Here is a 26,014-nt window from a genome sequence, read left to right as displayed (position 1 = left end):
CTTTGATTTAAAGTAATCCCAGGCCTCCTCTACCTTTAGATCCATAAATTCTTCAGTCCAATCCACTTCCCTAACTAATTTCCTTAATTTTTGAAAGTCAGCCCTTTTGAAATCAAAAACCCTAGTTGCAGATTTATTTTTGTTAATCCTTCCGTTCAGTTTGAACTGAATTAGCTCATGATCACTTGAACCAAGATTATCCCCTTCAACTATTTCTTCTATGAGGTCCTCACTATTCACCAAAACCAAATCTAAAATGGCATCCCCCTCCAGTTGGTTCAGCAACTACTTGATGAAGGAATCCATCAGCTATCGCATCTAGGAAAATCTGAGCCCTATTATTATTACTACCACTTGTCCTCTAGTCTATATCTGGGAAGTTAAAGTCTCCCATGATCACGCAATTTCCATTAGTATTTACTTTATTTAAAACATTAAAAAGGGCTCTATCCATATCCAAATTAGATCCCAGAGGTCTATAGCACACCCCAAGCACTATGCCAGGGGAGGCTCTAATAGTTTTCTTACCCAATGTAATTTTTGCCCAGACGGACTCTGTCTTATCCATTCCATCGCTTCTTATTTCTTTATTCTACCTCATCATTGATATACAATGCTACTCCACCACCTTTACCTCTATTTCGGTCTTTCCTAAACAGTACATACCCTTCAATACCTGTAGTCCAGTCATGACTACTATTCCACCATGTTTCTGTTATCCCTATAATATCTGGTTTCACTTCCTGCACCAGTAGCTCTAGTTCCTCCATTTTGTTACCTAGGCTCCTTGCATTGGTGTACAAACATCTTAATTTTTGCTGTTTGGCCTCGCTCACATTCTTTTAGGCACGGTCATTCTACACCCAGTATAACCTATTAGACTGGTATCCACACTGCCCTTCCTCCTTATACACATTCTCCTACCCACGGCTGTATCCTTTCTTACTTTGTTTTCTTCCCTCTCAATGCTAAAATCTGGCGTGGAGATTACCTGGACATCTCCCAACCATCTCCCCCAAATTCCTAGTTTAAAGCTCTCTTAATCAGTTGTGCCAGCCTCCACCCTAGAAGTCTATTTCCTTCCCTACTCAGATGAAGTCCATCCCAAGAGAACTGTCCTCTGTCCATGAATGCCTCCCAGTGGCCATACATCCCAAAGCCCTCCTTATAGCACCATTGCCTAAGACATCTGTTGATAGTCATAATCTTGTCACACCTTTGTTGCCCTTCTCTAGGAACAGGCAGAATCTCACTAAAGATTACCTGAGCTTCGATTTCCTTAAGTGTCTTCCCCAGCCTAGCATAGTCTCCCTTAATACTTTCCAACGAGAATCGAGCCGTATCATTTGTTCCCACATGAAGGATAATTAGGGGATTCTTTCCCGCTCCCTTTAGGATCCTTTTCAACCTCAGGTCTACATCCCGTATCTTAGCACCTGGAAGACAGCATACCCTTCTATTCTCTGGATCAGCTCTGGTTACAGGCCTGTCTATTCTTCTCAGTAAAGAGTCCCCGATCACACAGACCGGCCTTTTCCTGGTGATGGTGCTATGGCCCCTGTTCCCTCTGGCTGCAAGTTCTTTCCATTCCTATTCTCCCTTGCAATCCTCTTCAACCCATCCTGTAACCTCCTAGGGCTCATATTTGGTGTTGTCTCCATTGACTCTTCCCCTTTTCCTATAGGATTAGCCGCTCTTCTCTTCTTCCTTGCCCTTCCACCTTCAGTGACGACCTGCTGAGCCCCTTCTTCATTTTCCAACTCTGCAAACCTGTTCTTGAGCTATATTTCTCCTTCACTAGCTCATCTTTTCCTCTGCCTGGTTCTTTTAGTCACATGCTTCCACTGACCACTTTCCTCACCCAGTCTCCCCACAGAATTCCTCAGTCCTGCTTCCAATTGCAAGTCTGAGCTTTTCCCTTCAGATACCTCATGTCTTGCTCCATAATCTGCTCAAACCCCTTCCTAAACTCAACCAGACTTTCCACCTGCATCTCCAAACCTCGGATCTTTTCCTCTATCAGCTCTATCAGATGGCATTTCATGCAGACAAAACTATTACCAGGTACCCTCTCCAGGATCATGGAGCTTCCGCAGCTTCCACATCCAGTCATCTTCATTGTGTCTTCCACAATATGAGTCACTCCCACTGCTGCCTCTGTATCTGTCATAGCCTTCCCACCTAAATCCTGTTACCCTGGGAAACACAATCCACACCAAAACACCACCACCCACAGCAAAACCAAACCCCAAACAAGCACCGCAATACAAACTAACTCCCACTCAAACTCGCCCGTTTACAGCTCTGTTTGCTGGCTTCTGTGCTGCTACAGCTGTCTGTGCTGCTGCCCGACTGGCTGGCTACCTTTATAGGACCCTTAGTCAGAGAAGCCCCGCCCCCTAATCAGGGCTCAGCTTCTCTCCCTAGTGAGGTGGATGAATTATTATTATTTGGGGAGGGTTCAAGTGCCTCCTTGTCTGCATGCAGCGTTGCAGGTTGCCCCTGTCCATCCGTCGCAGAAGTGTGGACGGGTACAGGAGGAGATCTAATGTTGCCTCTGCATGGGCTGTACTAGCTACTGTAGTGCCTGCAGAACTGCCAGGGGTTCCAATAATGCCATTGTCTGGAGAAGGGTATGGCTGGTCACACCCACAGGTGTCCATATCAGGGTGGTAAATCCCCAGAATATGAGGACCTTGGTCCCATGCTAGCAGGAGCGTGACGGGGGAAGAATGGTATGGTGAAAAAACTCCCTCCACTTGGTCATCCTCATCACTAGAAAAGTGAGAAGGAATAGGGGATAGCTGTTGGTGCTGTGCAGATGGTCCCCGAGAGACATCGGTACCAAGTAATGAGGAATCTGGAGTTGGCGAGATTAGCAAATCGCTGGAATGAATAAATTATGGTGCCGAGGTAAAAGAAGCCAGAATATATAGCACTGGGTGTGGCGGCGGTGCCATACGGTTGGCTGGTGCTGAGCGGTGCAGCGCTGTATGCAGAGTCATAGGTGATTGAGGTGTCGGTGCCAGGACAGCAACCATACTTGTGTGTGGCACAGGCAGACTCAGCTGAGTAGGCACCGAGTCCTTTGCGGTGCCATATAAGAAGAGGCAGGCAACTTTAAGTCCGTAGCTGCGGCACCAGAGCGCTGCGTACCAGCAGCAGCTGGGATACGGATGGTGCCAGGGATGCAGCGTATGTGCTGAATTGCAGAGCAGTCAGCACTGATGAGACAGACCTGGTCTCTGTGAAGTGATGAAGCTGGCCCTTTTTTTGTTGTTTTCTTGTCCTTAGTGGACTTAGGAGGGCTCTGTCTCAAGTAGGACTCCTGACCTGGGTCAGAAGCAGATCTGAGGAACTTCTCCATTAGAATTACCTTGAATCATAGAATCATAGAATATCAGGGTTGGAAGGGACCCCTGAAGGTCATCTAGTCCAACCCCCTGCTCAAAGCAGGACCAATTCCCAGTTAAATCATCCCAGCCAGGGCTTTGTCAAGCCTGACCTTAAAAACCTCTAAGGAAGGAGATTCTACCACCTCCCTAGGTAACGCATTCCAGTGTTTCACCACCCTCTTAGTGAAAAAGTTTTTCCTAATATCCAATCTAAACCTCCCCCACTGCAACTTGAGACCATTACTCCTCGTTCTGTCATCTGCTACCATTGAGAACAGGCTAGAGCCATCCTCTTTGGAACCCCCTTTCAGGTAGTTGAAAGCAGCTATCAAATCCCCCCTCATTCTTTTCTTCTGCAGGCTAAACAATCCCAGCTCCCTCAGCCTCTCCTCCTAAGTCATGTGTTCTAGACCCCTAATCATTTTTGTTGCCCTTCGCTGGACTCTCTCCAATTTATCCACATCCTTCTTGTAGTGTGGGGCCCAAAACTGGACACAGTACTCCAGATGAGGCCTCACCAATGTCGAATAGAGGGGAACGATCACGTCCCTCGATCTGCTCGCTATGCCCCTACTTATACATCCCAAAATGCCATTGGCTTTCTTGGCAACAAGGGCACACTGCTGACTCATATCCAGCTTCTTGTCCACTGTCACCCCTAGGTCCTTTTCCGCAGAACTGCTGCCTAGCCATTCGGTCCCTAGTCTGTAGCGGTGCATTGGATTCTTCCATCCTAAGTGCAGGACCCTGCACTTATCCTTATTGAACCTCATCAGATTTCTTTTGACCCAATCCTCCAATTTGTCTAGGTCCTTCTGTATCCTATCCCTCCCCTCCAGCGTATCTACCACTCCTCCCAGTTTAGTATCATCCGCAAATTTGCTAGACATGGAGCCATTGATCACTACCCGTTGAGCCCGACAATCTAGCCAGCTTTCTACCCACCTTATAGTGCATTCATCCAGCCCATACTTCTTTAACTTGCTGACAAGAATACTGTGGGAGACCGTGTCAAAAGCTTTGCTAAAGTCAAGAAACAATACATCCACTGCTTTCCCTTCATCCACAGAACCAGTAATCTCATCATAGAAGGCGATTAGATTAGTCAGGCATGACCTTCCCTTGGTGAATCCATGCTGGCTGTTCCTGATCACTTTCCTCTCATGCAAGTGCAACAGGATTGATTCTTTGAGGACCTGCTCCATGATTTTTCCAGGGACTGAGGTGAGGCTGACTGGCCTGTAGTTCCCAGGATCCTCCTTCTTTCCTTTTTTAAAGATTGGCACTACATTAGCCTTTTTCCAGTCATCCGGGACTGCCCCGGTTCGCCACGAGTTTTCAAAGATAATGGCCAATGGCTCTGCAATCACAGCCGCCAATTCCTTCAGCACTCTCGGATGCAACTCGTCCGGCCCCATGGACTTGTGCACGTCCAGCTTTTCTAAATAGTCCCTAACCACCTCTATCTCCACAGAGGGCTGGCCATCTCTTCCCCATTTTGTGATGCCCAGCGCAGCAGTCTGGGAGCTGACCTTGTTAGTGAAGACAGAGGCAAAAAAAGCATTGAGTACATTAGCTTTTTCCACATCCTCTGTCACTAGGTTGCCTCCCTCATTCAGTAAGGGGCCCACACTTTCCTTGGCTTTCTTCTTGTTGCCAACATACCTGAAGAAACCCTTCTTGTTACTCTTGACATCTCTCGCTAGCTGCAGCTCCAGGTGCGATTTGGCCCTCCTGATATCATTCCTACATGCCCGAGCAATATTTTTATACTCTTCCCTGGTCATATGTCCAACCTTACACTTCTTGTAAGCTTCTTTTTTATGTTTAAGATCCGCTAGGATTTCACCATTAAGCCAAGCTGGTCTCAGTTCTCTGTCCTTTCATGCTCTAGCCTTTAGTTTACTGCAGTGGGCACATTTTTGGGGGACTCCCCCAAACAGCGAACACACTGAGAATAGCCATCAGAGATAGGGATGGCCTCTCTGTATGTACCGCATCTCTTAAAACTTGGCGAGCCAGACATAGTATGAACTGTCTAACTGACAGAAAAAAACTGAAGTAAAAAAAAATTTTTTTATTTATTTTTTTTAAGAGAAGAAGGGGGAAATTAAACTTATCTGACTTAAAAAAACTAGATAAGCCATAAAAAAAGACTAACTATCTAAAGTGAGAAATAACTGAGCAAGACGGCTGAGCTCCGTTTCAGGCCGGGGATGGTAGAGAAGGAACTGAGGAGCCCGGGCTGTGCGTGCGTCATTGAAGCATGTTTGGCAGGCACCACACATGCGTGGACCGTGCGATTACTGCTGTAAAAATCTCCAAGCGGAGGCGCCGGGGACACCAACACTTGGAGTGGAGCACCCACAGGGACATCTCTCAAAGAAGAAGTTTGGGTTTTTAGTTAGAACATGTCAGCTAGCACATTTTAACTAAAGAATTCTAAAGGTCTAGTTTAAACAATGCAAGTTGTACTTTAGCTAGTTGGTTGATGTGAAGCCAAACTGAAGTACAACTTGCATTGTCTAGACTAGCGCTTTAACACATTAGTTAGAATGCGCTAGCTAAAGTATTTGTTTAAAAAAATCTTTGACCCTATTCAAGAAAAACCCAAGGAGACATGAGGCTAGATTTTTAAAGGTCAATGGGAGTAGGCAACTAAATACCTTTAAAAATCTGGCTCACGGTTCCTACCTTAAGGAGCTTCCAGCCTAGCAGAAAAATGTAACAACACAATATAGCTACGCAATTCAGATGCAAAAATGTATATGCTCTGAGTGACAGCAACACAGAAAAGTTTTGTGAAATAAACAAGTTCTGGAGAAGAGAAAAGGTGTTCCACACACAGGAAGTGGGAGGCTGTCCCATGCAGAGGAAATGGTATGAAAGCAGGCACAAAGCTGACAGTAGGAGGTAACAAAGGCTGCATTTAGAAGGGAAGCTGAGAGCAGAGAGATAGAGGGATGGAACTATACCAAGTCTTGAGCATGAACACAAGAAACTTAAAGTTCATGTGGAAGTAGAACAAGCCAGTGAAGGGAAATGAGAGGGGAAATGACAAAGGGATTATGCAGACAAATGGCAGCAGTGAAACCTTTTTAGTAGCATTGTTTTAGATACACTGGGTCAAAAACAGGCAGGCTGAATTTAAACACTGTTTGAAACTAGGTTGACGGGGAAGCAATTTGATTCAAACTGATTCTTCATTTAGATGGTCCAATGTATTGGACTATTGATGTCTCATCCATCATTCCAGTGTCTCCAAAGGAAACAGAGAGGACCTCCACAGCTTCACTTTTGAAGACTAAGCATGTAAATTGTTGATAAGTCATTATAGATCAATCTTTTGCTGTTATATATGGTTGATATGTAACCAGTCATTATATATCAACCCTTTGTTGTAGATTTTGAATTATTTTGATTTGTGAGTTTAAAGTTTTTTGCTTTTTGATTGTTTGCATATGAAAAAGTATAAATAATATATCATATTCCCCCCCATCCTTTTTCTGTATGTCTGTGATGGAGGTGGAAAGTAGGGGTGCAAAAGGAAAAAGAGAATAGTCGCTACAACTTCCAGTCTCCACAACCTTGGTAAATTTTCAGACAAACAGCTTTCTGTTTACTCCCATGTTTGGGAGGAGCTCCCTGTAAACATCTGCAAAGCTACCTCATCATCTTCCTTCAAATCCTTTCTTAAAACTCTTCTTTGCTCTGATGCCTACAATAAACTAGACAACAGTCAGGTCCTTTTGTGCTGAGACTACTGCCTATCATGTTGACCAGTATTGTCTCATTGTTTCCTTGTACTCTTTCGTCTGTCTGTAGACGGTAAGTTCTCTGGGGCAGAGAATGTCTTTTGTTCTGTTTGTACAGCACCGAGCACACTTGGATCCTGGTGTCTGACTAGGGCTCTTATGCATTACAGTAATACAAATAATAAACAATAATAAATAAAACTTCAGGAACATGAGATGCAAACGTTTAAAAGCTCAGCAGTGAAAATGAAGATGACATTGAAAAAAGAAATCATGTAAAGTGACATTCTTACCTATGCAGCTGTAAATATTCTCTGGGTCTATTTAACAGGTGAAGGAATCGGTCAACAATCTTGTTTTTTCCCACGCCCTGAAATAATGTATATTAAAAAAAATTACAGACAAAGAAGAGTACTTTAATATCCAAGAATTGTCTAGAGAATAAGGTCAGAATTCCTTTACAATCTAGTAGAATCTCACACAAGATACAAAAGTTTTGATCACAATTACAATACTATATTATTAGGTTTACACCAATGTTTAGTTTGAAAAAGAAAAGTCATATTCTTTGTAACTGCATATTTTGCCTGTCCTACTAGATTTTAATATATATAAAGTGGTATAACATGGAATATACACATTGCACAAGTAATAGCTGCATAGAAATAGGTGTGCAGAAATTTTCATATTACCAGTTGTACACTCCCTCTTAGAAATACGATGATAAGTTTTGTAGTTCTTATTTCTACATGTTTTATTTCATATTCAGCGCAACTGGTTTAATAACAGAGCACACTAACGTGAAGTACCCAAAGCAAAGGAGAAAGTGAGCAGCAAATACAGAATACAAATATAATCTACAACCATACTTTGTCTAATAGTGTTACCAGTATTTGGATGACTGAAATCTACATCTCCTTTTAACTATTTTCATAGAATCATAGAATATCAGGGTTGGAAGGGACCCCAGAAGGTCATCTAGTCCAACTCCCTGCTCAAAGCAGGACCAATTCTCAGTTTTCTAGTACTCTAGTACCTTTAATTCCCAGCATTTGACAGAAGTACAATAGGGGTGTGGATGGTGGGCTTACACTAAATACAAATGCAAAGTAGTAAACTTGGTAGTCAGGGGAAAGATCTAGGAGCAATTGGCTGTGGTTAGAGCAGAGGTGGCCAACCTGTGGCTCCGGAGCCACATGTGGCTCTTCAGAAGTTAATATGCGGCTCCCTGTATAGGCACTGACTTTGGGGCTAGAGTTACAGGCGCCAACTTTCCAATGTGCCGGGGGGTGCTCACTGCTCAATCCCTGGCTCTGCCACAGGCCTGCCCCGCTACATCCCTGAGCCTGCCATGCCCTTGCTCCCTCCCCTCTGCCCCCAAGTCTCCTGCAAGACACGAAACAGCTGATTGGGAGGTGCAGGGAGAGGCACTCATCGGCAGGGCTGCCGGTGGGCGGGAGGCACTGGGAGCGGGGGGATGCTGAATTACTGAGGTTCTTTGGCAATGTATATTGGTAAATTCTGGCTCCTTCTCAGGCTCAGGTTGGCCACCCCTGGGTTAGAGTATTGCCTTTTGTTCAATATCATGTACAATATTTTCTAACCCTGTTCTACTGAAATCAGTGGCAAAAACCCCAAGTCCACAAACTGAAGTTATGGCTCATGCTGATCCATTGTTTCTCTTGGACCATCAGATAACAGCGGAGGGCAGTGATAACTTTCTCCATCTATCAATCAGAGGGTAAAACAATTCCTCTCTTACACAGACCATAGCATAGTGGTTGCAAGATTGATAGATGGGAAAGATAGTAGAGTTGTCAGTCAGAGAAAAGAAACAAAGGAAAGAGATCAGGAGGAACGATAAGTTCACTATTTTGGAAAATATGGAGATTGTGATGAGACATCTAAGATACTTAAAGAGACATTTGAAAATGTAAGACTGAACAAAGAAATAGAGAAGTAGATTTGAGAATCATTCACATAAATGTAGCAGTTGAAATCATGGAAGCATATAAGGTTGCCAAGAGAGAACAGAGAAGAAAAAAAAAGCTGGTGACCAAACAGAACCACAATGTATTCTTACAGTGAGCTGAGTATGAAACTGGTTGAAAGACCATACTCAAAGAGTAGTTATCAATGGTTTGCTGTCAAACTGGGACAATATATCTGGTAGGGTCCTGCAGGGATCAGTCCTGGGTCGGGCACTATTCAATATTTTCTGAATGACTTGGATAATGGAGTAGAGAATATGCTTTTAAAATTTGCCGATGACACTAAGCTGGGAGAGGTTGCAAGAACTTTGAAGAACAGGATTAGAATTCAAAAGGATCTTGACATATTGGAGAATTGTTCTGAAATCAATAAGTTGAAATTCAATAAAGACAAATGCAAAGTACTTCACTTAGGAAGGAAAAATTAAATGCGCAGCTACAAAATGAGGAATAAAGGGCGAGGTGGCTGAAAAGGATGCAAGGATTATAGTAGATTACAAATTGAATGTGAGCCAACAATGTGATGCTGTTGTGAAAAAGGTTAATATCTTTCTGGGGTGCATTAATAGGAGTGTCCTATGTAAGACACGGGAGGTAAAAGGTCCTGCTCTATTTGGCACTGGTGAGGCCTCCGATAGAGTACTGTGTCCATTTCTGGGTACTATGCTTCAGGAAAGATGTGGACAAACCTCAAAGAGTCCAGAACAAAGCAACAAAAAAGATGACTGGTTTAAAAAATCTTGACCTATCTTTGACCTAAAGGTTAAAAAAACTGGGCATGTTTAGTCTTGAGAAAAGACAACTGATGTGTTAAGGGCTGTTATAAAGAGGACTGTGACCAATTGTTCTCCATGTCCACTGAAAACAGGACAAGTTGTAATAGTCTTAATCTGCAGCCAGGGAGATTTAGGGTAGATACTAGGAAAAACTTTCTAACTATAAGGGTAGTTAAGCTCTGGAATAGGTTTCCAAGGGAGGTTGAGGAATCCCCATCATTGGGGGATTCTCCACAATGTTAAAAACTGGTTAGACAATCATCTGTTAGGGATGGTCTAGGTTTACTTGGTCTTTCCTCAGAGCAGGAGACTGGACTTGATGACTTTTCACAGTCCCTTCCACCTCTACATTTCTATGATTCTATGATACCTCTATATTTCACATGTTAGGTTATACTACATAAATAAGTCCACCTTTTCATGATTTCTTGACATCAGAACCTCCCAATGGAGGCATAGCTTTATATACAAATGTGATGGGGACATAAGATATGCTTCATATTACTGACATTTCTATTTTCAATAATTGCCAGTATCCTGTAATCACATGCTTGAAGAATTATTGGACTTTTAAAATTCTCTAGTATTTGGAACAAGACATATAGTGAAATCATAAGTTCATCAATATAGCGAAATCATAAGTTCTTCTACAAAGTCAAAGAACACACATTTTATCAGGTAGAAATAAAACATAGCTGGAAAACTGTAATATCACATATGGAGATGGTTACACAGCCATACACTACTGTTACTTAAGCTATGAGATTTTTAAAACCATAAATGGGCTGATGCACTGAAATGTTCCACCTAGATTCAGCACAGCTACACAGAAGGAGAACTGCATAATGCACTTTTTTAAAAGACCGTCAAAAACTATGGCAGATGGTTACAGTCAGTATCGTGTGCCAAATCCTAGTACAGTCCATGCCTAATTCTCTGCAGAATGGGACTCGAGCCAACTATAGCAAAAAGCAAGCTGCAGCGAGACAGATCAACATACAGAATCAGTACAGAACACAACAAATATCAAACAAATTGGATACTCTACTAGAAGAAGAAAGATTCTTTGGCTTTCATCTGTATTGAGAGAGAAAGCATGATTTATCTGTTTGTTTGTAATACTGCCTTAGGAACTAGGGTGACCAGACATCCCGATAAAATCAGGACTGTCCCGATATTAAGCAGTTTGTCCTGCATCCCGACCGAAGTACGGTCGGGACGTCATTTGTCCCGATATTTTGTTTCGAGCACGTCTTTTTTTTTTTTTTTAAACTTAGGCAGCGCTGACAGGCAGGGGGAGCGCTTTTTCAATTGTTACACTCACCCAGCACGTCCAGGTCTTCGGCGGCAGGTACTTCTTTCTTTGCTGGCAAGATTTATTTCCCACCGCCTAAGGTGCCAGGTAAGTGTAACAATTGAAAAGGCGCTCCCCCTGCGGCCGTCCCGATATTTTGTATTTAGCATCTGGTCACCCTACTTAGGAACTCACACATACTCAATTTAGATATTTCCCAACTATTAAACAATTTTGTGGTTTTTTTCCCCTCATCTCTCTAATGTAAGAGAGGACAACACGGCTGCCTTTTGTTTACTTCTTTCTAAGTTATCATTGCCAATGATGAGAGTAAGAATATGCCTAGCTTCCAAAAGAATGTTCAGATGCTAAATGGGTACTGTAAAGCACCAAGGAATGGAGTGAGCAGTACTAACACCACTGCAGGTGAAATCCTGCCCCCTTGAAGTCAATGGGAGTTTTGCCATTGACTCCAGTAGAGCCAAGATTTCACCTTAGACATTTTTTGTGTGTTTCATCAAATGCAGCCCCTTCTTTTGTTGTAGCTTTATTTTCAATCAGTGAGAATGATGTATTTTTAAAATATGCATATTATATTTAGAAACAGGCATTCCCCACTAGATCGTAATGATTATACAAATGTTAAGGTTGGTCAACTTTTAAACTTAGCTGCTTGAAGGAGTACAGTATGTGCCTACACAGATATTGTGGTGTACCTCACAAAATCCTTGACTGGCAAAAATGGTTAGGGAATCAGAGTCAAAGCTATTTCATTCTATTCCTGACTCTCCCACAGACTCACACTGTGACAAGTCACCACCTCTGTTTGCCTCAGATTTTCATATCTATAAAATGGGAATACCTCACCAGAGTCCTTCAGTGATTAAAACTGTTTGTAAATCAGCTCTCTGGATGCAAAAGCTTCATGTAAGTGTAAACTATTGTTATTATTAAGAACAATCTTCCAGCAAGAGGGAATGATTTAATAAAACACTTGGGACAGATCCAGGCCTATTATAAGGCTCCATTGTGCCATCAAGAGACCACTACCACCAGCTTAACTGACTTCCTGAGGAAATCCTAACTGACAAAGAGCCAGCTGGCTCTACACAACTCCAACCTGGCCTCCATGGTATAAAGAATGTGTTGGGACATGGGTAGGGAAAAGAAATACTGCAGCATGTTGGAACAGCCTCTTAGGAAAAGTTACCAGAGGACCCAAGTTAGAATAACCCTGAAACAAGCCTATGGTAGCTGTGGAGATCGAGGAGCATAAGGATGGCATAAAGCCACCCTCCTTGAGTCTTGTACTAAAGCGTCAAGAATTAAGCTCTCTCTCTTATATACACACTGATATCTAGAGTAATGAGCAATTTAACTACACACTTCATATAAAAAGGCTGAAAATACTGGGTTTTCTATAGGCAGACTGAGGTAACAAATAATTCCTTCAATCTCATGTAACTCGCCCGCATGGATCAGCCAGATTTAACATCACCACCCACAAGGAACATGACTACTCAGTTCATCAGAGGCACAAGAACAATAAATTAGTTCTTCTTTTCTGAGATATCTGCATAGCACTTCTGTATGAAATATTTCAGCTATATAAGCTTAAAGATATGCATTAATAAAAAAATACAGAAATATGCAAATCAGGATGAATAAATAACAGTTGTATTGAAGTTTTGGCTAAGCCAAATAAAAATATCCGAGAAAAGCAAGTGTTAGTACATTTTTTTATTCTGACAGAAATATAGCATACTTGAGCTATATAGCAAATATAGCACGCCTTTATGTTAATAGCAAGGCCTTCTTTGAGGTGGTACATTCTTTCTTTGTTTAGGAAGCTGCACACCTTCACAGGCAATAGATTGAAGAAAAAAAAAGTCCTTTAAATTGCTCCATGTAGCAGAGCACAGCTAGCCCTCCTGGCTCCTGCCTCTGATAAAGTCACTCAGTGACCCTCTGGTTCTGAAACCACTGGTGCTTTTATTTACAAGTCTGTGTTCCCACCTCCTTCTCACCATACAGTGTACACAGCTCTGGGTTCCTTGTGTCTGAACCCAAGAGGGAAGGGCTTTCTCCCTGTCTGCATTCCCTCGCTCTCCTCCATCCCACTTCCCAGCCTCTTATATAGCCCTGGGCTTCCTTCTTCCCAGCCTCTTATATAGCCCTGGGCTAATTGGGCTCTCAGTCCCTAGTTAGGACAGGCTCTTTCCAGCCAGCTTCACTTTATTCACTTAAACGGCGTGGCAGGGGGCTGATTCTGCAGTCTCTCTGCTCAGCACCCTGTCACACTCCACAAAACACGTAAACAATATACATTTGCTATTCTGAGTTTTGTTCAGTGTTACATGCCATTATGGTACTCCTGGTTTCTCCACAAGTGAGTATGTAATTAGATTGGAAGAAGAATATTATCTTTGAAGGAAACATGGTCAAGTTTTCTATAGAACACGTCCTTAGAAATACCTTAAAGAGTCAAGCATTTGTCTTATTAATTTCCTCACACTAAAATTTATTTCTAGTAAAAGCATGTGCGTCTGGTGGTCATTAACAGGGAATAGCACTGGTGAGCAGGGCTGGTGTGGAATGTTCTCCAATGCATCTCGGAGTCCCACTCCTCAGTCACATACAGCAGCTGAACTGCTCTAACTCATGCTGTGGTTTTCTGTCCTCTTTATGAGCAGATTAATGAAGAGGATACCCATAATTTTGGGAATACCCACCTAACCACCCCATTTCCTTCTAGCCATGTCCCTTTTCTCCATCATGCTACCCACTATGCTGCACAGTGGTATGGACTGCATTACAGACAGTCTATCCAGGCAGAGAACTGCATAAGTGCACTGTACATCACGGGCACCGTGCTTAGTTAGGCAAAGTGGTATAAACTGACTTTAGAATACATGAGTCTGGCCATCTACCTTGAAACTTCAGTTACATGAACCAGTGAATAATCTTAACAAGACACTATAGGACATATAAGATTTAAAACATGACTACTCTGCCTTTGCTATGAAGTGGTAAAGAATGTTTTGTAGATTGCAAGGGTAACACTGCCCTCAAGCCAGGGCAGAACCACTGCTGTTGATGCCAGTTGCACCTAACCTGACACAAGAAGATTATCATACAACCATTCTGTTTTAGTCACTAGTAGATGTCCTGACAGAGGTGACCTTTAAGGAGGCATTTAAATGAGGAAAATAAAGTGTCCTTGTGGACCAAAACAGATATAGTTTGTTATGAAGCATTTCTGTATATTTATTAAGCCTTCAAAGAAGGCCTCTTAGGGATCAACAGACACTAAGGTTATGTCTACACTGCAATTTTGTCCATCAGGGGTGTGGAAAAAAAAACCACACCCCCCACCAGCAAAGGTTTTACTGACGAAAAGCACCGGTGTGGACAACGCTTTGTCAGTGGAGATGCTCTCCTGCCGACAAAGATACTGCTACTCCTTGTGTGGAAGGGGAGGTTCATTTCGCTGGCAGGAGAGCTCTCTCCTACCAGTAAAGAGCAGCTACATGGGAGACCTTACAGTGGCGCCGCTGTAGCAGCACAGCTGTGTTGCTGTAAGATACGCAGTGTAGACACAGCCTAAGCAATGTCTTCAATTGTCTGAATAGCTTGTACTGTGCGTGTGTCAAAAAGTGACTATAAAATGGAGTAGTTCAGTCCTCCAACACTAGACTGAATATGTTAGTACTTTAGGATTATGAAATAATGGCGAGTTGAAGCCTTGTGACTTCTTACCTAGGTGTGCGCTTTCTCCCTCCAAAAGGAAAGAAAACACTTGAAACGCTGCAAGTTTTGTTTGGTCACTTCAGGACTGTTCATATTTGCTTAGACTCCACATTAAGGGCAATGAAATGAAAGAAATTGGCACCTCCATTAATATGGCTTCTAAAATCCAACACTTCTGACAATTTCCTTCCCTGAAAAACTGTTCAGTAAATTTTATACATACAAGCAAACTCAGACATTTGGCAAAACCGTTAGGGGTGTGTGCGTGTGTGTATGTATATACACGGGCACACACATGCATGCATGCACACACACCATACACAAACATTTTTCATGGACATAATTTCTTTCCCTTCTGCCAAAAATTGGAAATTAGTAAAGACACTAAAGGTCTGGACAGGACCAGATTAAGGTCCCAAGTTGGGATCAGTTGTCTATCCTGCAGGTAGAGTCTGTCAAGACCCTTCAGAAAACGAGGGACCATCGGGTTGGCGAAGACTGAACAGCCAGCCGCTCCTGGATGGAATGCCAAAATGGCCACCAAATGGACCATGAGAGATGATACTGAGAGGCCCTGTGTTTCAAATGTAGTAGGTTGTCTAAGATAAGAGGTATAGGTGCCTGCATCGGGAGAGCGTGAACTTGAGAACACCAGATTGAGAATCTTTTCCACTTGGCTAGGTAGGTGGCCCTGGTGGAGGGTTTCCTACTGCCAAGTAGGACCTCCGTAACGGCCTCAGAGCACATTAGCTCAGTCGGGTTTAACCATGAAGCTTCCAAGTGGTGAGCTGAAGAGACTTGAGGCTGGGATGATGGAAGTGGTCTTGGGTGATCAGGTCCAGAAGCAGGGGCAACAAGATTGGGGTGTCCACTGATAGCTCCAGGAGCGTGATTTACCAGTGCTGGCAGGGCCAGGCTGACGCTACCAGAATGACCGCAGCCCTTTCCCTGTGGATCTTGAGCAGAACCCTGTTGACAAGTGGAAATGGTGGGAATGTGTACAACAGGTGGTCTGTCCAAGGGCGGAGGAACCCATCTGTGAGGGAGCCCGGACTGTGATTCTGGAAGGAACAGAACTGGAGGCATTTTCTGTTGCTCTTCGTGGCAAACAGGTCAATTCGGGGATCTCCACTCCTTTGGAAAATGCTGTTCACCAGGTCCGGGTGAATAGACCACTTGTGGTTATGAAAGGATCTGCTAAGATAGTCCGCCAACTCATTCTGAGAACCTGGATGCTATGAACTGAGTGGGCTATAGGGAAGTCCCACAGCTTGAGGGCTTCCCGACACAGGGGAGAGGAATGAGCTCCACCCTGCTTGTTCATATAAAACACTGCAGTTGTGTTGTCCATCATCACCTCTGCTCGTTTCCCTTGCAAGTGCACCTGGAAGGTCTGGCATGCCAGGTGGACCACTCTGAGCTTCTTGAAGTTGATGTGGAGTGAGAGCTCAGCTTGCAACCAGAGACCTTAGGTCTGAAGGTCTCCCAAGTGAGCACCCCACTCCAATGCTGATGCATCTGTCACCAGGGACAGAGAGGGCTGGGGCTTGGTGAAGGGGACTCCCACGCATACCTTCTGTGGATTGAGCCACCGGTGGAAAGATTCAAGAACTGACACCGGGAGGGTGACCATCTTGTCCAGACTGTCATGCCCTGGCCAACAGTCTGATGCCAGCCAGGCCTGGAAAGGTCTGAGCCTCAGCCTCGCATGCTGTACCACATACATACATGCTGCCAGGTGCTGAAGGAATTGGCGGCTGTGATTGCAGAGCCACTGGCCATTATCTTTGAAAACTCGTGGCGAACCGGGGCAGTCCCGGATGACTGGAAAAAGGCTAATGTAGTGCCAATCTTTAAAAAAGGGAAGAAGGAAGATCCTGGGAACTACAGGCCAGTCAGCCTCACCTCAGTCCCTGGAAAAATCATGGAGCAGGTCCTCAAAGAATCAATCCTGAAGCACTTGCATGAGAGGAAAGTGATCAGGAACAGCCAGCATGGATTCACCAAGGGAAGGTCATGCCTGACTAATCTAATCGCCTTTTATGATGAGATTACTGGTTCTGTGGATGAAGGGAAAGCAGTGGATGTATTGTTTCTTGACTTTAGCAAAGCTTTTGACACGGTCTCCCATAGTATTCTTGTCAGCAAGTTAAGGAAGTATGGGCTGGATGAATGCACTATAAGGTGGGTAGAAAGCTGGCTAAATTGTCGGGCTCAACGGGTAGTGATCAATGGCTCCATGTCTAGTTGGCAGCCGGTATCAAGTGGAGTGCCCCAGGGGTCGGTCCTGGGGCCGGTTTTATTCAATATCTTCATAAATGATCTGGAGGATGGTGTGGATTGCACTCTCAGCAAATTTGCGGATGATACTAAACTGGGAGGAGTGGTAGATACGCTGGAGGGGAGGGATAGGATACAGAAGGACCTAGACAAATTGGAGGATTGGGCCAAAAGGAATCTGATGAGGTTCAATAAGGATAAGTGCAGGGTCCTGCACTTAGGACGGAAGAACCCAATGCACAGCTACAGACTAGGGACCGAATGGCTAGGCAGCAGTTCTGCAGAAAAGGACCTAGGGGTGACAGTGGACGAGAAGCTGGATATGAGTCAGCAGTGTGCCCTTGTTGCCAAGAAGGCCAATGGCATTTTGGGATGTATAAGTAGGGGCATAGCGAGCAGATCGAGGGACGTGATCGTTCCCCTCTATTCGACATTGGTGAGGCCTCATCTGGAGTACTGTGTCCAGTTTTGGGCCCCACACTTCAAGAAGGATGTGGATAAATTGGAGAGAGTCCAGCGAAGGGCAACAAAAATGATTAGGGGACTGGAACACATGAGTTATGAGGAGAGGCTGAGGGAGCTGGGATTGTTTAGCCTGCAGAAGAGAAGAATGAGGGGGGATTTGATAGCTGCTTTCAACTACCTGAAAGGGGGTTCCAAAGAGGATGGCTCTAGACTGTTCTCAATGGTAGCAGATGACAGAACGAGGAGTAATGGTCTCAAGTTGCAGTGGGGGAGGTTTAGATTGGATATTAGGAAAAACTTTTTCACTAAGAGGGTGGTGAAACACTGGAATGCGTTACCTAGGGAGGTGGTAGAATCTCCTTCCTTAGAGGTTTTTAAGGTCAGGCTTGACAAAGCCCTGGCTGGGATGATTTAACTGGGAATTGGTCCTGCTTTGAGCAGGGGGTTGGACTAGATGACCTTCTGGGGTCCCTTCCAACCCTGATATTCTATGATTCTATGATTCTATGACCGAGGAGCTTCAAGCAATTCCTCACTGTGGTGGTGGCTTTTGGTGATGAAAATAGGGGAGGAGAGAGGAAACCTAAAGGTCCAAGAACATAAAAAAAAGACTTCTCTGATCAAGTTGTACACCTTCCTTTGCAGATAAAATGAGGATACAGCTCATGCATATACACTAACATTAGTGATCAGATTCTGTTCTAAGATGCATACCAACCCACTGAAGTCTTTGGGAGATGTGCACGGGTATCTAAAGGGAAACCACTGTGCACATGCAAAGACAAACTGATCAAAACTGTTAGGTACTGTGACAGCCAGAAGGTAAGGGTCTCCCTGGTATCTAGCAGTGAGTCTTAGCTGGCCTGACCAGCTCAGTGTACTACAACTCATTATAGTTATAATCTGTATCTAAAAGGTGTCATGTAAGGTATCATCTAAGAAATGGCAACATGCCGGTCATTCATATTATTGCATGGTGTATGTATGGGTGATATATGAAAAATTATAAATATGTGATGGAAATACGTTTGCAAAATGTGTCGGGGAAGCAGGGCTTAAGTCACCCAGTCCTAGACAAAGGAATGTGATTCCACTCCCTTGAAGGTATCTCCAATGTAAATTAACCAAGGAGAGACCATGAAATTAAATTTACATGCAAGGTAGACAAAGCCATCAGGCAAATCAGTGGGGGGATGGCCACTGGTTTGTCACAGTGGTGAGAAAACTACTTTGAACAAAAGACTCTAGTTTGTTAAGTAAGGTTTTAGTCTTAGAAGCATATTTTACATTTGTTTGTAACCATTTCTATCCCAATCACTTCTACTTGGTGTCACTTAAATATCTGTTCTTTGTTAATAAACTCACTCTTGTTCTGTTACACAACCAGTCATCCCAGTGTAGTGTTTTAAACTGAAGAGTGAAACCCTCAGCCAAGCTAGCAGGCTGGTACTGTGTACTATCTCTTTAAAGGAGCAGCAAGCTTGATAAGGTTTAGTGTGTGTTCCACTGAGCGGGACTGGACTCAACAGGGGAGATGATTTTGGGGAAGCTCAGGGCTGGAAGGGCTGTTGGTGTCACCCTGCATAGAGTAACCAGGCTGGGGAAAACCATGCTGGGGCTTTGTGCTCGGGAGAACGCTGCTGGTATCAGGGATGTGAGCCAAAACTGCAGAGCACAGAGGCACCCAGGGCTACAGGTTAGGTGGTGACACAACCCCTTACTGGTCTGGAATGAACCCCTAAATGTCGCAGTTATTCGTTGTATAGTTTGTCTCTCTCTCGCTCTCTCACTCACATACAGACACAAAAACCTTCAACTAATTGAACACACAGCATTTTGTGTCCTCCTCTACCCCAAACACACAAATCACCACTGATCCTATGTTATAGAAAGTGAACGACAAATATGTGCTACAGTACTAAAGAAATGCTGGTAGAGTTAAGCTTTCAGTCCCTATCAAACAGATCACACAAAACAGTGACATCAGACTTAGTTTCTAATCATAGATTAAACTTTTAACTTAAGTTCAATGAACAGAAAAGGATAGATTTTTTTTTTTAATTACAACGTTTGCAAGTAAGCAGAAGATGAAAACCTTGGCACCTTGAATGGGAAAGTAATAGTGTGCATGGCACAAAAGCAGGCTTATCTTAATGTGGCTGCTTTTAAAAATATTTAAAATATGTCAACTGGATTAATTCCTAATATCTAGCCTCTTGTTACTTAAACTTCTGTGCTGGCAGTGATCAACAAGCTGTGTTTTATGGACACACAAAAAAAAAACCCCACGCCCTGAATTCTGAGCAGGATTAACCAGACAAAAAGAAAGAGTCCTTATCAACTCTTAAGAGCACCTAAAGTGACTGAATCTGATATACAATCAGTTTTCTATGTTGCTGCACAGAAGTAATTTAAGGTACCTATCAAATAAGGCTATATATATACAGGATACTAGTATATTTGTCTTTTTAGGTTTAGATTTCTCTGTAGTTATTTACTTATTCTAAAACTAGATTCCAATAACATTCTCAGATGTAGGCACATGAAACTGAAGATTTATCAATGGCACGATAGATGCAACTTCAACAAAGCAAAAGAGAGTTTCACTTACTTATACCAATGGTGAATGTGGTCCACACACTGTAAAGAGAGATATGTTTTAACTTACCTGGTTGCCAACTAGAAGAAGGTGTTCTCCCAGCAAAAAGTCTTTTAGCATATCCTCCATCACCATCATATGCTAGAGACAAAGAAAACAAGAATTTTAATTACTGTGCTTATACACACAAAATAAATGCAAGATTATTACTTAAAGTATTTTTCACCAGAACCCTTATCTATATCTATTTATTTGGTATTCTAATGAAATAGAATTGTCTCAATCAGAGCAGAGGGAATCTATTCAGTAACAAACAATGATGTACAGTTTTTAACTCCATTGATATACTATCCTGCACTCTGACTGGCGTTAGGTGTCTGATTTCTGTATTTCTCAATAACTGTACAGAATGAATTTCCTTTTAGCATGGTTGGCTAATATTTGTCAGCCACAGTGCAAGGACTGATAATAATGACTGTATGTATGTAAACTGCATCATGGAACGGGCCTCCCAAATACCCCAAGAAAACCTGCTTCAATACAGAATTAAAACCCCTGCCACCCGCACACCCCTAGTTGTCCCATACAACTCCACACTGGAATCCATACAGGGCATCATTAAACAAGTACAAGCCGCACTCTATGTGGATCGCATCCTGAAACAAATGTTTCCTTAACCCCCTCTTCTGACCTTCAAACCACCCCCCAAACCTCTCCAAACTCATCATCAGAAGCAAGCTCCCCATAGACCAGGACACACCAACTCAAAGAAGCACCAGACTCTGCCAGAACAGATGCAAAACCTGCAGACATATCTGCACTCCCGACAATACACCTTTCAAGATCCATGGATCCTGCACATGCCTATCACAACATGTGGTGTGCCTCATCCAGTGCACTAAATGCCCCGATAAAGCTGTGGGGGGGAACCCAGAGAATTACTATATTCTTGAATGAACTCACAAAGGAAAATGATAAGCCGAGGGTGGCGGGGGGCCCCCGCAGCTCCAAGCTGCGGAGGGCAGGGAACCTTGGAGTTCCTAGTCGCAGGGGCCCCTGTAGCTCCCAGCCAGCAGCGGGGACCCAGAGCCCCAGCAGTGATGGATGCTAGAGATCTGTCTAGCCTGGAAACTATGACTGTTTCTTTGGGTCACAGATTTTACTACTGCAAAACCAAGCCCTGTCACCTCAAATTTAGATGACTATAGTTATGTCCATAATGGTACCTAGAGAAGACTCTTGAGCTGGAAGTCCTGCCACAGGTATAAAAGAAAGAAAGTGGCTGGCAAATCATTCTCCAGAAGTACCCACAACTTTGGAACTCTCCCCCATCCTGCACTGGATCAAAATAGTTTGAATTTGTTGAACTTCAAGGCATGCAGCAAGGTCCATCTTTTACCCAAGCTTTTGGAGAGGAAAGAGCATGCAATAGATTACAGCAAACAACAATAATCAAGAACTAATAGGAACATTTTTCGTATGATATGAAGAAAAGTCCCAATGGTCAAATTTGTCTCTGGTACAACTCCACTAAGTCAAGAGATGAATTTGATCCAATATGTTTATAATTACGCACATTTATATCACCTGAAGGTGAGACATTGATCTCAAATACAAGTTTCTACTCCAATTGCAGTTTATTTTCAAGAAAAAACAAAGAAAATCCATCCCAAATCAAAAAAGTGTGTGCATTTCTCACAATCTCAGAATTAGACTGACTAATCACAGCCACTGTTAAAATACTTGATATACTTAATACTAACTAAATGTTGTAAAACATTCTGACATGCACAATTAGTAATGTACTTGAAAACAAATATCAACCTAAACTTGCTCCAAACAATAGATTTGTTGCAAATAAAAATAATGCAATCATCTAAGGAGCCTGATAACATGAAAAATGCAGGCTGCTTTACTAGCATCAAAATCTTGTGTATCCTCTGTATTTAGTGAAAATAGGTCATCTGTAAGTAGGTCAGACAGGGTACTTAGAAAAAGGAATAACTGTCTTTATATAAATGTAACATAATATTATTTTTTTCTTTCAGCATCATCATCTCATCATTGGTATTTGCTTCTTGAAATCAGTAACTCCTGCATTATTACTGAGTATACAGAAATATTCAATTTAGAACACTGCAAAAGCTGTTTTGATTTTCCAAATCGCTTTAGACCAGAACAAAAGGCAATATTTTAATGATGCTTATAATCAAAGTTTAATATTGCAAAATCCTAACTACCCAGGTCAAGAGACTATCAAATGCACCATAATTTTTGAGGAGTAGGGGAGAAGGCTTGAAGACAAATTACTGTATTTATGCATACACTGTAAATTTACAGCTGACCCGATTAGTTTTAGTCTAGATTTAACATCATGTATCCCAGCAAGCCACGTCCATTACACTTTCTGAGTTAATTGCTAAAAACATGTGAGTACTTCCTCACAATTCTTCATTTAAACAAACAAATCCTAAATTGTATAAATAACTGTGTTCAAGTTGTTTCCCTCAAACAACTGTTTTTGCACAATAAATGCAAGTACTCATTAGAAATTGTCTAATTTTCCTAGCAACAGGGTCCAAGCTAGTATTGTAGTGAGATATACAGAGAACATTTACAATCACGTCATGTTCATATAAGAGATTTGCAAATGGAAATGTCAAAATTCCACTAGCTTTGGCAATACATATTCAGTGCTCCCCAAAAGCGAGGCTGATTGGGGCATTTAGCACATATCTAAAAATCACTGTTCTTCTTCTGAGTCTCATAATACGCAGCCCAGTTTAGATAGCAGGTTCCAGCTTTGGTACTACATCTTCAGTTGCAGCACACTGTGATTTCACAGCAATGCTGCAACCCCACTGGGACATGAAATGTTTTGGGGGCAAGTGTGCATAACTCAGTGCTGGGTTTTTAACGACATCACACAATAATGAAATATATTGCCAGTTTCATTCTCCAGCAGAGTTTTATGGTTGTGAAATCATCACCAGAGCACTTTAGTGTGTCACACTGGGATGGGAGCTGGCAGTGCAGGACTAAACAAGAAAACTAATTTTTAGTTGGTAATATGTTACTTTCTGACAGTTTTTTAGGAATATAGATTTGGGGCAATTTCCTTCAGCCAACATGTTTAACAAAAATGTGACACCTAAACAAAGCAGATAAATAATATTCTAACATATGTCAGGTTCAGATTTTTGCAGTGCTTTCAATTTGTAATTACTGCAATTATTGCCTCCTTGAACAAGAAGATGGAAAGAGTAGCACACACAGAAGAGCATTGTTCTAAGGTTTAGGATTTCATCTGTGAGAGTCCCAAAGTTAAAGTACTTTACTGAAATGATAGCACAGAACAAAACCTCAAACATCGAATTTTACGAGGGAAAATTAAGAAGATTCTCACAGATTCACATTGCCAGCAGGGCCCATGCAGTGGAGGCTGCACCTCTGCTCTGCGGAGGACTAGCAAATGAGGTGGAAAGAAAGAAAAGGATATGAAAAAACGAAGGAAAGGAAACTCCCTAAGGAAGAGGCCCTGCCAAGGCTCTAAAAGCTAGTGCTAACATGCAAACACTTCACAGGAGCTGCCTGTGCTGCCTTTGGATGGCAAAGCATTCAGGAGATTCACTCAGTGGGCAGGCCCTATGGCTAAGCATACCCTGGACTGACAGCTGACACTTCAGTGCTGTGGTGACCAGACACCTGCCCTCTCTAGTGAAGAGCAGTGGACCTGCCTTTGCTAGAGAAAAACACTTCCCCTTTCATAGCACGTTTGCAGACCCACGTCTTTGCTTTTTGTTATTTTTCTTATTCTCTTCCCCTTCATATACATTTTGGAATTTCTCTGGGTCAGCTGAACAGCGTGAGAGGCTGAAACAACATTTCTATTAACACCAAATAGCATGATAATTGTGAGTACAGAGCAGAGATTTTAACCATTAGTAGCCATATTAAAGATTTGCATATATACAGCATAGTTCTCGAGCAATTCTTGCACTCTGATTAGCTAAAAATGTCTGTCAGTCAATTAGAATCCTGGGACTTGCACATAATATAGTTATTAAGAATACTGTACAGTGATTATACAAGTTAGACACTCAGAACCAATGAAAGTGCACAGACTACATAAATGGAGGAAAACTATGCTGCAGCAACTTTTGTTGAATTTCTGCACTCTAGAGAGTCCATTTTAGAATAATAACTGAAATGTATTTAAACAGGAGTGCATCAGTCTATGATTTGGCTCAGTATGCTGTTAATAAGCATATTGTTTGTGTATTAAAAAAGTGTTACAAATAAAATTACTATGAACAGTGATAGGTTTTCAAAAATTTAATTGTTTTTGTATTTTAAAAACATATACAAGTAATTCCTAAACCAAATTGTGTACTGCAAGCTGCAAAACTTCAAGTTATAAACTTCTAAAAATAGGATCTTAAAAAGGAACTGTTTACCTATAAGAATAGTGGCTTAGGCAAGCTGCAATAATAAAACCTCTCAACACAGTACTTTATTGATTCACTACAAACAAAATCCAGGTTCAATAGTTGTTTCTTTACTTCTTATGAAAGTTCTACAAGATTTTTATAATCTCTTCACAAAGGGATGGTTAAGAAGCTTGATCTCTAGTCACCTGAAACGAGCACCAAATTTACCAACAAGATTAAAAATTTTCAAGGATCACTGTTTCAGCCTGATGCAACCACTTTACCAACATGCTATTTAAAAAAATCTTTACTACAATGTTTAACAAACTCTATTGCATCTGTAGCGTCAGAGAAGTGCACTCACCTGGGTGTTCTCATAAAACAGAACATCAGGCACTTTCATTTTCTCATTGGGGTTATAAACAGGCATGGTGGCAGATCCAATCCTCAGAAACCCATTATGTATTTCACCTATACATTTTATGAAAAACAAAGAATTACTTAGAACACTGATTTGCAGATATGTGGTCAACAATACTGGTAATGAGATAATGCATACATTTGTTGCAATGTATTGGTACAGCAAAGCTTCCAGCTTTCGGAAGAAAGAGGACAGAAAAGGAATAGCATAAAGCTCTAAGGCTTAAAATCAGTTCCATTACAATGCGTGACAAATTGGTGATGTTAGGGGGACAAGTATCAGAAAGAACATTGCAAATTGTGACAGCTGCTTTGGCTGAAGCCTTAACTTGGTACTCCCTTCCTCTAATCATTGAGTGTTATTAAAACTGTTTGACCGGACTCACCCCTCGGAGAAACAGCATGCCAGTCATTTCCTTTAAACTTTAGGCAAGATAAAGTCACTGTTGGTTTCTCCATTCAGCACATTTTATACAAATGGTTTAATAACACAAAATAGGCACATTTAAAACGTCGGTGAAAAGTGGCTAAATTTGCATATGTTGGGGAAACATTCAGAAGTAGTTTGGAGAGAAAAATAATTAAAACCACTGTATTGGCTAACCACAGTAGTCTGCTACAAGGAGTTACGCTACAACACAGCAGTTCCAGATAGTCAACTCTGCCTCCCACAGATGCTTGCCCTTTTCCTCTATTCAGACATCCTGTTGGGTTGGATGAACCTGAACTGTAATACTGAGAAACTGCTCTCCATTGTTTGTTTTTATTTTGTTTAGTTTAACTCTGCTATGGTTTTGCAAATGGTGGAATTACAAAATTACTGGTAATATGAACATGAACTTACTAAATCTGTTGTATT

The 26,014-nt window shown here is 42.3% G+C and overlaps 1 protein-coding gene across 1 annotated transcript in view; it reads right to left on the bottom strand.

Moving 5' to 3' along the window:
• The window catches only part of VWA8 (von Willebrand factor A domain containing 8), a 291,052-nt gene that overhangs the window by 149,986 nt on the left and 115,052 nt on the right, over positions 1-26,014 (bottom strand). Inside the window, exons 19-21 of the mRNA XM_084611928.1 lie at positions 25,100-25,206; positions 20,375-20,446; positions 7,444-7,520 (exon numbers count right to left, since the gene is read on the bottom strand). Coding sequence (XP_084468054.1) covers positions 7,444-7,520; positions 20,375-20,446; positions 25,100-25,206 — 256 coding nt within the window. The remainder of the gene's footprint in view (positions 1-7,443; positions 7,521-20,374; positions 20,447-25,099; positions 25,207-26,014) is intronic.

The sequence above is a fragment of the Lepidochelys olivacea genome (assembly GCF_965140295.1).
Source record: "Lepidochelys olivacea isolate rLepOli2 genome assembly, chromosome: 1".
NCBI classification, from domain to species: domain Eukaryota; kingdom Metazoa; phylum Chordata; order Testudines; family Cheloniidae; genus Lepidochelys; species Lepidochelys olivacea.
This window is presented reverse-complemented; position numbering and strand designations above follow the sequence as displayed.